General features: G+C 36.3%; 1 protein-coding gene across 1 annotated transcript; it reads left to right on the top strand.

Annotated features, from left to right (window-relative positions):
* The first annotated feature begins 916 nt into the window (after positions 1 to 916).
* On the top strand, positions 917 to 3,635 carry LOC130936622 (protein PSK SIMULATOR 1-like). Its single transcript, XM_057866717.1, has 2 exons — positions 917 to 1,244; positions 1,661 to 3,635. The coding sequence occupies exon 2, from the start codon at positions 1,730 to 1,732 to the stop codon at positions 3,440 to 3,442; it is 1,713 nt and encodes a 570-aa protein (XP_057722700.1). The 5' UTR covers positions 917 to 1,244; positions 1,661 to 1,729; the 3' UTR covers positions 3,443 to 3,635.
* Positions 3,636 to 13,246: the final 9,611 nt, after the last annotated feature.

Genomic DNA, 13,246 nt, shown 5'->3' with positions numbered 1-13,246 from the left:
TATTTTGATGGTATTTTTGTATATTTTGAATCTTTATTTATAAACCCTTTTTTAAAAGCATAATTATCAAAACCTGTTTCCCATTTAAATTGAGATTGATTATCCTTAGATGTTCCAGCTTCATTTTTTTCTTGTATTGGAATTACTGGTTCTTCGTCACTTGAATAATCTAGAATGTGTTCTTCCTTTTCTATATTTTCAGAATTAACTAACTCTTCTTCTATTTGAAAACCATGTTCCATAATATTATTTTCTTGAGCCATTTTTAATTGTTTAAAAAGCATTGTAACTTCTTCTAATTTTTCTTCAATATTCATAATTTTAATGGTGGTTTACTTTTAGATCTGTTATGTTGATTATATTTTGAAGTTTTTCTTCTTTATGATTCTCTTTTTCCTTATCCCTTTGAAATTTTATACATACTAATATTTCTTCGAGCATATCTACTATAGAATTTAATTGTGGGTTGAAGGTATGATAAAGATGTGGAGAATCATTTCCATGGTAACATTTTTTAGAAATTCCGTGTGAAAAATAAGTTTTTTCAGGTTTTTGAAGTCCTTCAATAAAACTTATAGTAAAATAAAGATTTTGAGAAAAATCATTTTATATTGATTTTAAGAATTCGGTGTCATTACAATTAACATTAGTTAAAATCATTAATTTTTGATCTATTAATTTTGATAACTTAATTATTTCTTCTCTTAAATCTTCTAATTTACTTTTTTCCATTAGGTGACGCTTTTCTTTGTGAAGAGTTATGATTTTGAGTGAAAAGTGTAACTTTAAAATGTGTAGTTTAGATCATTAAATCTGTAAATCTGTACAGATTTAAATCTGTACCATATAATTTTCTATAAATTAATGTCTTAAACGGTTCAATAGGTCCGGTATTTAGAGTCTTGATATGTTCATATGGACGCAAATTGCCAAATTCCAAAAGCAGAAGTGCGAAAGGGGCCACCTAAAACCAAAAGTAAAACACAAATAGCAATGGCATCTCACAGTCGCAGACAGTGTTATGATGAAGAAGAAGATGCAATCGCTAATTACTAATTAGCAAACGCACTATCAAGTATCAACAACCTGAAGTCCTGAACTGTCAACATACCATCCCACGTTCTCAACGTCCCTTATTCCTCCTCGTTTTGATCGAATTCTCTCTCTCTCTCTCTCTCTCTCTCCAAACTTCAATTCTTCTCCCTCCCTTAGCTCAATGCTGCTCCAGATTTGTGCAGACCAGGGTATGCCCCTTCTTTCTTTTCCTTTGATCTCTCTCAGTATCATCTTTTCTTTCTTCTTTTGTGTTTCATGCTTTAGTTTTAGTATTTCACTATTTCTACTACATACTTTACTTGCTTAATTCAAAAACTTGCCCAATGACAACTCAACCAGACAAAAACTAAAAAGGGGCAAGAAAAATTCAATTTTGAAATAAAGCGTGTCTTGAGCTTTGCAAGTCTTGACATGATTGACTTTAATTTAATCTATGTAGACCGTGTCTTTTTTGGCTTATTCATGTTCAAAGCAATAGTTGTGGCCTAGGGTTTCCTCCCCCCCTCCCCCTCCCCAACAAAAAAAATATATATATAATATACATAAATAGAATTTAAGGGCTTTGACTATCTGATTTTGTGTTTGTGGATTTGATGGCATACAGGGTGGTGGGGTAAATCTGTCAGGGTTATATGATTAGATTACTTGATTCTTTGGACTAGCTGTGATATCAATGGGGGGTGAAAAGGTGAATGGATCATGGCTCAGTGCTTTCTGGCCAGCCTCCCGCAAGAGTGCATCAGAGGACAAGGCAGTGGTTGGAATTTTGGGGTCCGAAGTTGCGGGTTTGATGTTGAAGGTGGTTAATCTATGGCAGTCTTTGAGTGATGGGGAGTTGACGAGAATAAGGGAAGGGATAATGAACTCTGTTGGGGTGAAAATGCTGGTGTCTGATGACGATGATTTCCTAATGGAACTTTTGTTGAATGAGGTACTTGATAACTTCAGATCGCTTTCCCGGTCTGTGGCCAGGTTGGGTAAGAGATGTGTGGATCCTGTGTATCATCGATTTGAACATTTTGTTTCTAACCCAGCTCAAAATTATATCCATTGGTCTGGGTGGGAATATAAATGGAAAAAGATGGAGAGGAAGGTGAAGAAAATGGAAAAATTTGTTGCCGCCATGATGCTGTATTCCCAAGAGCTTGAGGTACAGGCAGAGCTTGAACAAACTTTCAGGAGGATGCAGGCGAATCCTGAACTGCACAGAGCGAAATTGCTCGAGTTTCAGAAGAAGGTTGTGTTGCAGCGCCAAGAAGTGAGAAATCTGAAAGACATGTCTCTGTGGAATAGGAGTTATGATTATGTTGTTCGGTTGTTGGCAAGATCTCTGTTTACAATATTGGAGAGGATCATACTTATTTTTGGGAAGCATCAGCTACCAACTATTCCACAACAAAATGATTCTCCCAATGGAAACACCAACAATTTTCTGCGTAGTCACTCCTTTTCTGCTCTTATGCATACTTCTGTCCATCCTTCAGAGAATGATCTCTATGGGTTGAATTCCGAAGACATTGTTAGGAGGCCTGCATCAAACTCGGGCTTCATAGCTGACAAGAACAGACGAAAAAAGAAGCAGCATCAGACTCTCAATCCACCAGCTTTGTGTGGAAAAGACCTACATCCAGAAAGCAAGCAGTTAGTACATATTGGGGCCATCAGTGGTTGCATGTCTGTTGCAAACAATTCTCTTGTCATACAAAGCTGTTTGGTAAAGAATGGCGGTTCCATGAGGTTGACAGGTTTTCATATGAAAAATATTGATAAAATGAAAACAGTGGAAAAATCCCCACTCTCTAACAGGATTAGAATATATTCGAAGATATTGATGAACAACCGGTTAAAGCCTGCTCCATTTATGCTTGGTGATGCAGCTTTGGCCCTACATTACGCAAATCTGATTGTATTGATTGAGAGGGCAACGTCATCACCCCATCCAATTGATCACGAAACAAGGGATGATCTGTACAGTATGCTACCGACTACCATAAGAACCCTTCTGAGAGCTAAGCTTAAGCGTGATGCGAAAAACAGGCCTTCCTCGTTCTATGATGCCAACCTTGCAGCAGAACGGAGTGTGGTTCTTGAACAAATATTGGAGTGGTTGGCTCCACTTGCACATAACATGATAAGGTGGCATTCTGAGAGAAATTTCGAGAAGGAGGATACAACTTTGAATGCGAATGTCTTTCTTGTCCAGACTCTACACTTTGCTAATCAGGCAAAGACTGAAGCTGCCATTACTGATCTTCTTGTTGCTCTCAACTATGTATGCAGGGTTGATAAAAAAGCAGAAAATAGAGATACAATGGAGTTTGCTGGCACTAGATCTTTAAATGGTGTTTGTTTAAGACAAAATAGAATGTACAATGTTCCTTTATGAACTTGGACATTGCCCGTGTCCTGATGTTGAATTTCATCTGCTTTGTATAGCTGTATATCTTAATCGGATGCAATGATGCATTACCAAATAGTAGTGGTATGTTAATTCTATTCGTAGGTTATATATCTGTACGAACTAATATCTCTAATTTAAGGTACTTACATTGATCGAGTTAGCATAGTATTTTCGTTTTCCAATATCATGGAGCTTTTAAGTTACCAGTTTTTTTTTTTTTGTTATTGTGTTCCACTGCGTGTTTTATCATGTCTTGTTTTTGCTCAAGTTGTTTCGTATAAATAATCAGTTTAATTTGTGTCTTTCTAGCACACTACAAAACAAGATGTAGGCAAGTGGTACATTATGGGTAAATAATGAATAGTAAATTAGTAATTGTGTAACTAAGGGTCAATTTTGCTTATACAAAAAACAAAAAGGGACAAATTTTCATCAAACATTTGTCATGTATGTAATAGGAATAGGTCATCAAGAAATTAACTACCAAATAGAATTAGATTAAATTAAATCAGCAAGTTTGTGAAGTTGGGTTAGTCTATTGCTGCAAGCAGTACTTGCAGCTGCAATCTATGTAAGTCTTGTTTGAATGGTTGGATGCAAGTTTACGGCCTAATTCTGGTTTCTGAGGTAATCACTTCCCCAAGATATTTAACTTAAATCATTTATAAAAACTTAGTAAATTCCTTTACAATAGGCGGTGTCGTGGTGTAGTTGGTTATCAGGTCAGCCTAACACACCAATGAAATGAATTATGTATTTTTTACTATTTTATTCTTGTGGTTTCTTTATTTGTCTTTTTTTATTTATTTATTAGGGACAATTTTGACATTTCAATCTTTAGTAATGATGGAATTTCAAATTAGATTTTTTTTTAGTTTGAGTTAGTTTGAACATTGATGTGAGAATTAGAATTCTCTTGAGAATTGAAAATTATACTTTTATTGTATTTCAAACCAAAGAGAAGAATTCTTTCTTGTGAGAATTCTATTCTAAAAGTGTTCCAAACACACCCTAACCATAAATGTGTAACATTGTCGACTTACATGGGAATCTACGACGATCTATATACCAAGTCCTCAAAGTTTGCACAATATCTCATAAATCATAATTCATAAAATATTTAAATGAATGCTAGATAGAATTTATGCGGTTACTTTCTATCCCAATAAAATTCATACATTTCATTCCATCCAAATTCTCCATCCGCATCCGCATCCAAAAGAAAAGACCCTTGAACTTGAAGTAAAAAAGAAAAAGAAAAAGAAAGAGAGAAAAGAAATAACAAAGAAACATAACAAAGAGAGAAAATCAAGATAAAGATCAATGGTTGCAAAGCTCTGCGCATCAATGATTAAAGAGCCTAGTTATGTGTCTGTGGTGTGATTGTCCAAGAACAGGGCTCGGACAACTAGATCCAAAGGGTGCTTTATCTCCCAGTAACTCGAACTAACTAGTCCGGGATTACCGATCGGAAATTCATCATCAAGAGTTTCGTTGAGACAAAACACTTAGAAGTCCAAAGAGGCTCTGAAAATCGATGGATGGGAGTTTAAAATCTTTAACTATATGCTTATGGTGCAACATATCAAGGAGTGGCTCGTGTAATTAGATCTGAGGGGTTCTTTATCACCCAGTAACTTGAGCCAACTGGCCTGGGATTACCGATCGAACACCCATAATCAAGAGTTGCCTTGAAAACGAAGCATTCAGAGTTATTAACCCGAAAAGCTCTCTGGTACATAACAAGGATTCAAGGATCAACACAAAGCTTAAAAGAAGGGTCTCATAATATTATCTGAGCCTTAACTCTTAGGGATCCTCCATTCCTATGAACGCAAGACTCATTAAGGATAGAGAGAATTCAGGATGATCATTTAGGTTGCTTGATGAGCGAAAAATTTATATGCTTTTTGGCATTGTTTTTAGATAGTTTTTAGTAGGATCTAGCTACTTTTTAGTATATTTTTATTAGTTTTTAAGCAAAATTTACTTTTGTGGACTTTACTATGAGTTTGTGTGTTTTTCTGTGATTTCAGATATTTTCTGGCTTAAATTGAGGGACCTGAGCAAAAATCTGATTCAGAGGCTGAAAAAGGACTGCTGATTAGGGGTGTAATCGGTTCGATTTGGTTCGGTTTTGGACCGAAAACTAACCGAACTGACCTGATCGGTTGAATGCTGATATCAACCATTCGGTTGGTTGCTTTCTGGACAACCGAACCGAACCGAACCGAACCAACAGCGGTTTGGTTCGGTCGGTTTTTTCAGTTTTTTTATACCTAATAAATAGAATTTAAAATATCATAAAATAAAGTTTAAAACCTTCAATAAACCAGAATAACAAGAGTATATCACATCCAAATCCACTACAAATTCAACTTAATTAAATATAAAACAAAGGCAATTAAAAATGTCTAGCAAAACAACAAAAATAAACACACTTTAAACCACAACAGTCACTTTAAAACAAATAAAAACCAAACAGCCAATCAACCAGCATGCTTAATCTGAATCCACACCAGACTCATCCTCATCTTCTCCGGTTGGTGCAATTTCTACAAAAATAAAACAAGAAAATCAATATAGATTATAAATATAATATAGATTATAGATTATAAACATAAACCATGAAAGGAACTACAAATTTCTTTTTTGCATACCTAATTCAAGTTTCTCAAACTTTTCAATAAGCTCCTCAAAATCAGTTGTCATTGGAGAAGCACGAAGCCAATTTTGTGTGCATATCAATGCCTCAACTGTCTTTGGAGTTAAAGAACTCCTATAGTTGTTAAGCACTCTTCCACCAGTGCTAAAAGCTGATTCTGAAGCACAACAGCTCATAAGCATCTTATGAAAAATTAACAGCTCTAACAGTCCACCAAAACAAGCATCATTTAATACTCACCAACTGCCATATAATCAACAGAATTTAAATTCATTAACAGCTCTAACAGACCACCAAAACAAGCATCATTAACAGCTCTAACAGTCCACCAAAACAAGCATCATTTAATACTCACCAACTGCCATATAATCAACAGAATTTAAATTCATTAACAGCTCTAACAGACCACCAAAACAAGCATCATTAACAGCTCTAACAGTCCACCAAAACAAGCATCATTAACAAATCTAACAGTCCACCAAAATAAGCATCATTTAATACTCACCAACTGCCATATAATCAACAGAATTTAAATTCATTAACAGCTTTAACAGTCCACCAAAACAAGCATCATTAGAAGGCAAGTTATTATTTCACAAGCAATGTATTTAATGAATATCTCTATTTCTCATCCAGGAAAAAAATTAAAATAAATAAATAAAGCGATGCATTATCCAGCCAATTCTATTTTATATATACCTTGTTATGTATATGACATTATTATTACAGAAAATTACTCTACACAAATTACTCTAATGATTCAGCCATTGCACAAAATCTTCACATTAAAGGATCTTGGTTCATTATCATATTTTCTTGGAATTGAAGTTCATAGAACAGATTCTATGCAGTTTGTCCCAAACAAAATATATAATAGACCTTCTATCAAAATTGGGAATGAGTGAAGCTAGTCCAATGCCTATCTCAATGATTTCATCCCTAAAATTACTATCAACTGCCACTGGATCAGAGAAGTTTAATAGTAACGAAAGTTAGCCAGTTCATGCATAGTCCACTTTTAGCCAGTTCATGCATAGTCCACTAAAGCTGAATTCTAAAGCTTGACAGCTGGTGAAGCAGAGATCACATGGGTTTAGAATCTACTTCAAAAATTAAACATCAAACTTCATATTATTCTCAAGCAATGTATTCAATGAATATCTCTGTTTTTCATCCAGGAAAAAAATTAAAATAAAAAAATAAAGTGATGCATTATCCTGTGAGTTCTTAATGCAGCCAATACAAACAGAATTTCTAGCTACAGAATTTCTAAAAAACATAACCCGAAGGCACAAACAGAATTTCTAAAAATCATAACCACAAACAGAATTTGTAAAAATAATTGTTTAGGTTAAATCAAGCACAATATCACTAAACAGAATCTCTAAAAATAATTGTTCAGAATTTCTAACCTCCGAAGAAGACATTGTGGAGTTGCTTTCTGCAGGAGATGGCTTGGTGACAGGAGTACTGCTCGGCGCTCGAGTTGGACTGCGACGGCCACTGGAGTCTTGCTTGGCGACTGGACTGCTGCTCGGTGACAGGACTGCTTCTCGGTGAATGGATTGCTCCTCGGCGACGGCGACCCAGTGAGGCAGCGACGGCGACCCTGCGACGGCGATGACTGAAGAGAAGAAGAGAGGAAGAGAAGCTAGGGTTCTCATTCAGGGTCTCCTTCTCTCGAGCATGGTGGAATCGAAGGTGGAAGTGTGGAACCGTGGAAGAGAAGAACAGAGGAAGAAAGCTAGGGCTCCGGATTGTTCGTTCGCGTAAAAGAGAGGAAGAAGGCTAGGGTTGTGTGTGAAGTTGCCCTTTTATACCTAAGTTAAAGGGAAACTTAGTAAAAACACACCATTGAACCCTCATTTTTCGGTTCGGTCCGGTTCGGTTTGGTTTCTGCCGAGTCAACCAAAAACCGAACCGAACCGATCGGTTTAATTCGAAAAAAACCAAAAAAACCGGTTTTTTCGGTTTTCTGATCGGTTGTTGTAAAATTCGGTTCGGTTCTGCGGTAATTTTTGGTCCGGTTCGGTAATTTACACCCCTACTGCTGATGCTGTTGGATTCTGACCTCCCTACACTCGAAATAGATTTTTTGGAGCTACAGAAAGCCAAATGGTGCGCTTTTAATTGCGTTGAAAAGTAGACATTCTGGGCTTTCTAGAAATATATAATAGTCCATACTTTGCCCAATTTTTGATGATGCAAACTGGCGTTCAAACGCCAATTTCCTACCATATTCTGGCGTTAAACGCCAGAAACAGGATACAAGCTGGAGTTAAACGCCCAAACTGGCATAAAAGCTGCGTTTAACTCTAAGAAAAGTCTCTACACATGAAAGCTTCAATGCTCAGCCCAAGCACACACCAAGTGGGCCCCGGAAGTGGATTTCTGCATCATTTACTTATTTCTGTAACCCTACTAACTAGTTTAGTATAAATAAAAATTTTTACTATTGTACTGGAGGCGGATCTTTGGACGTTTAGTCCTTAGACCTAGGTCTTGGTTATTCTGGTTCCCCCTCTGGGTCCGAAGTCAATGAACACCATCATCACTTATGTATTTTCAACGGTGGAGTTTCTACACACCATAGATTAAGGTGTGGAGCTCTGCTGTTCCTCGAGTATTAATGCAATTACTACTGTTTTCTATTCAATTCAAGCTTATTCTTATTCTAAGATATTCACTCGCACTTCAACCTGATGAATGTGATGATCCATGACACTCATCATCATTCTCCCTTATGAACGTGTGTCTGACAACCACTTCCGTTCTACATGCTATAGCTTGAGTGTGTATCTCTTGGCCTCTTGGTCCACGATGCATGGTTGCCTCTCCTGACTACAGAGCCTTCTATTCCGTGAGATCAGAGTCTTCGTGGTATAAGCTAGAATCAATTGGCAGCATTCTTGAGATCCAGAAAGTCTAAACCTTGTCTGTGGTATTCCGAGTAGGATCTGGGATGGGATGACTGTGACGAGCTTCAAACTCGCGAGTGCTGGGCGCAGTGATAGTGCGCAAAAGGATCATTGGATCTTATTCCGACACGATCGAGAATCGACAGATGATTAGCCCTACGTAACCCGTAGCCGGACCTTTTTCACTGAGAGGATGGATGGTAGCTATTAACGACAGTGATCCACCTACATACAGCTTGCCATAGAAAGGAGTATGAATGATTGAATGAAGACAGTAGGAAAGCAGAGATTCAAGAAGGAATAACGCATCTCCATACGCTTATCTAAAATTCCCACCAATGAATTACATAAGTATCTCTATCTTTATTTTATGTTTATTTATCTTTTAATTATCAAAACTCCATAACCATTTGATTCCGCCTGACTGAGATTTACAAGATGACCATTGCTTTCTTCAAGCTGACAATCTCCATGGGATCGACCCTTACTCACGTAAGGTTTATTACTTGCATGACCCAGTGCACTTGCTGGTTAGTTGTGCAAAGTTGTGAAAAAGAGTTGAGATTACAATTGTGCGTACCAAGTTGTTGGTGCCATTGAGATCACAATTTTGTGCACCATTGCTAAACCCTACTTCTTAGAAAGGCACAAAGTTCAGGAAGGATTTAATCTCACTCCATCTAATGCAATTATTTTTTTATCTATTTTCTTTTGCTTAGAACAAGCAAAGTATTAAGTTTGCTGTTGTGATGCATTCGCATCTTTAGTGTTTTTCCTTCATAATTTTATTTAATTAGCTAAAAATTCCTATTGGATAAACAATAATTTTATGATTAAATGAGCATTACTTTAAATTAGTTGAATTCATTGATTATAGGAGAATTTAGAAGGACATTTGCAAGGAACAAAGAGGAAACAGAGGCTAGGAGACATCAAACACAAGAAGCATATGAAAATGGAGCAAACAGAAAGCTCTCTGGACTAAATAAAAAGCTCTCTAGAAGTATAAGACAATGGCCATGCAACGTGGGAAACATGGTGTACCACGTTGGGGACAAAAAGGATCTATGCATATGCATCTAGCATGCATATGCACAAAAATGGACAATCGGCCTATCATGCGTACGGATCTATCATTCGTACGTATGACTACACTTTCACGTAGGACGTAGGATTGCAGACATGCCATGCCTAAACCAAACAGAGAGCAAAAATTTGGTAGTCCAAGGCCAACGTGGGACGTGAAGACCTTCACGTGGTACGTGGGCTATCACGCATACGCATGATTTATGCATACGCACAGCAAGAGGTCCAAAAAGGTATCATGCATACGCACAACACCTAGTTCACGTGGGATGTGGGATTTTTGACGTGCAACACCTGGGAGCAAACAGAAGCTAAAATATGAGGAAATCAAGGCCACGTTCAACATAGGACTTTCCACGTCCAACATGGAAGAGACAGAGAGCAAATTGAATCAAGAATGGGCTTAACGTTGTACGTGGATCCTTCACGTGCGATGCGTCATTATGGGACACTCTCAAGGGGCATCAAACTAAGCCACTAAATCTTCAATTCTTCATCACTTGTGTGGTTAATCAAAGGCTCAACTTTGGCTTACCAATCACAACATTAATTGAGGATTTTCAAAAAGAAAAGAGGGAGAGCTTTGTTAGAGGAAAATATTTATGAAGAGTATTTGATTTTGCTTTGAATTTGATCCTGTTTTGAGTTTGAATTTGAAATTTGTTTAGGGTTAGTATTTAAGGAGAGAAGTCACTCACGGTCTCTTTTTCTTTGATATATTTTAATTTTCATAATTTTAAGGTTTTCTCTGAAGACATGAGCAACTAATCTTCTTGGTTAAGGTTAGGAGCTCTGTTGATTACTATGGACTAATATTCTAGCTTTTCTTCCTTTGATTAATGTATTGATATTTTCTTTAGAAAAAGTTTTCGGTCTTCATCCAAAAGATTTGAATGTGTTGGGAAACAATTTTCTTCTGACTTGAATTCTTTTAACTTCTTGAAAAATTTGATTAATTGAATTAAGCTTGAAAACTTATTCTCACAACTCATAAGTTTTGAAACTAGACTTGATAAGTGAAATCGAATCAGCTAGGGAAGATTCTTATGAATTGTGTGGCGTATAAATCAGAGAATGTTCTTCAACTCTTTTTTGACATAATTGACTAAGAAATTAGCGATTAATTAGGTGAAAGAGAAATTGAATTACTAAGGGATTGGGGTTCGATTATCAATGATTTGCCATGGATGTATATTTGCATAATAAAGGTGAAAAGTGAAAATTATTGATTTGGAAGATTCAACATCTCGAAAACCTTAACTCTTTTAATCATATTATCTTTCAACACTTACTCTTTGCCTTTGTTTACATTATTGTTTATGTCAAAGCTTTGTAAAAACCTTAAATTTTGATTGTCTGACTAGAATAATCGATTGACTATTATTTGCTTAATCCTTTAATTCTCATCGACACTCACTCACTGTGAGTTTATTACTTGACACGATCCGGTGCACTGGCTGGTAGTTTGTGGTTGCAAAATCCACATCAAGTTTTTGGCACTATTGCTGGGGATTTATCGTGGTTAACAAACTACCAATCAATTGATGTGGAATTTTAAAACACAAACTACCAGCAAGTATATCATGTCGTATCAAGTAATAAACTCATGGTGAGTGAGTGTCGATCCCACAAGGATTAACGGATTCAGCAAACAATAGTCAATCGATTATTCTAGTCAGACAATAAAAAATAGGGTTTTAGAAAACTTTAACAATAACAATGAATTAAAAGAAGGATAACAATAAGTGTTGAAAGATAATATGATCAAAAGAGTGAGGTTTAAGAGATGTTGAAACTTCAAAATCAAATACTTTTCACTTTCAAACTTTACCATGCAAAGATACATCCATGGAAATCATCAATAATCAAACCCCAAACCCTTGGTGATTTAATTTCTCTTTAGGCTAATTAATTGCTAATCCCTTAGTCAATTCTTTAAGAAAAGAGTTAAGCACATTCACTGATTTATGAGCCACGTAACTCCTAAGAATCTCTCCTAGTTGATTCGATGTCACTTATCAAGTTTAGTCTCAAAACATAAGATCCGTGAGAATCGGTTTTCAAGCTTAATTCAATTAATCAAATTTTTCAAGAAGTTAAAAGAATTCAAGTTAGAGAAGGAGTGTTTCGTAACATATTCAAACCCTTTTGGATGAAGAACAAAAATCTTTTTCTTAAAAATATATCAATGCATTAATCAAAGGTAGAAAAGCTAGAGTATTAGTCCATAGGAATCAACAGAGCTCCTAACCTTAACCAAGGAGATTAGTTGCTCATGTCTTCAGAGAAAACTTAATAATACGAAGAATAAAAAGTGCCGAAGAAGAGAGGCCGTGAGTGACTTCTCTCTTTAAATACTAACCTTAAACAAACTTAAACAATTCAAACCTAAAATAGAATCAAAATTCATATAAAATCAAATCTTTTTCATAATTGTTTTTCACTCAGCAAAGATCTCCCCTCTTCTCTTTGAAAATCCTCAATTAATGCTATGATTGGTGGACCTTTGATTAACCACTCACGTGCTAAAGAGTTGAAGATTTATTGGCTTACTTTGAAATCCCTAGAGAGTTTTCATAAACTCATGTTGCACGTGAATGATCCACGTTGCACGTGCAACCCATACTTGATTCACTTTGCTCTCTATCTTATACACGTTGCACGTGAAGAGTTCCACGTTGAACGTGTCCTTGATTTCTTTCAATTGTGGCCTCTGTTTTGCTCCAGCCATTGCACTTAGGAAATCTCACATCCCATTTGAAAGTACAATTATGTGTACGCATGATAGATGTGTACACATGACACCTAAAAACTCTTTTTTTTGTGCGTACGAGTGCATCATACGAACACATGATAGTTCACATAACAAGTGAATGCTTTCATGTCCCATGTTGCCTTTGGTATATCAATATTTTTTTCTCTGTTTGGTTTTGGCGTGCCATGGCTGTGATCCTACATCCCACATAAAAGTTGTGCGGTAAGCCCAGAGAGCATCATCAATCTTCTTAGCCCAATCTTTTCTTGAGACTCCCACAGTCTTCTCAAGAATTCTTTTGAGTTCTCTATTAGAGACCTCTACTTGGCCACTTGTTTGAGAATAATAAGAGGTGGCCACTTTAT

This window comes from Arachis stenosperma, chromosome 6 (genome assembly GCF_014773155.1).
Source record: "Arachis stenosperma cultivar V10309 chromosome 6, arast.V10309.gnm1.PFL2, whole genome shotgun sequence".
Taxonomy (NCBI): Eukaryota; Viridiplantae; Streptophyta; class Magnoliopsida; order Fabales; family Fabaceae; genus Arachis; species Arachis stenosperma.
The sequence above is the reverse complement of the archived record's forward strand: the minus strand, read 5'-3'. Positions and strand labels throughout refer to the sequence as shown.

What these genes read in the sequence shown, in the direction of transcription:
- LOC130936622 (XM_057866717.1), top strand. Translation starts at nt 1,730, where the DNA reads ATGGGGGGTGAAAAGGTGAATGGATCATGGCTCAGTGCTTTCTGGCCA.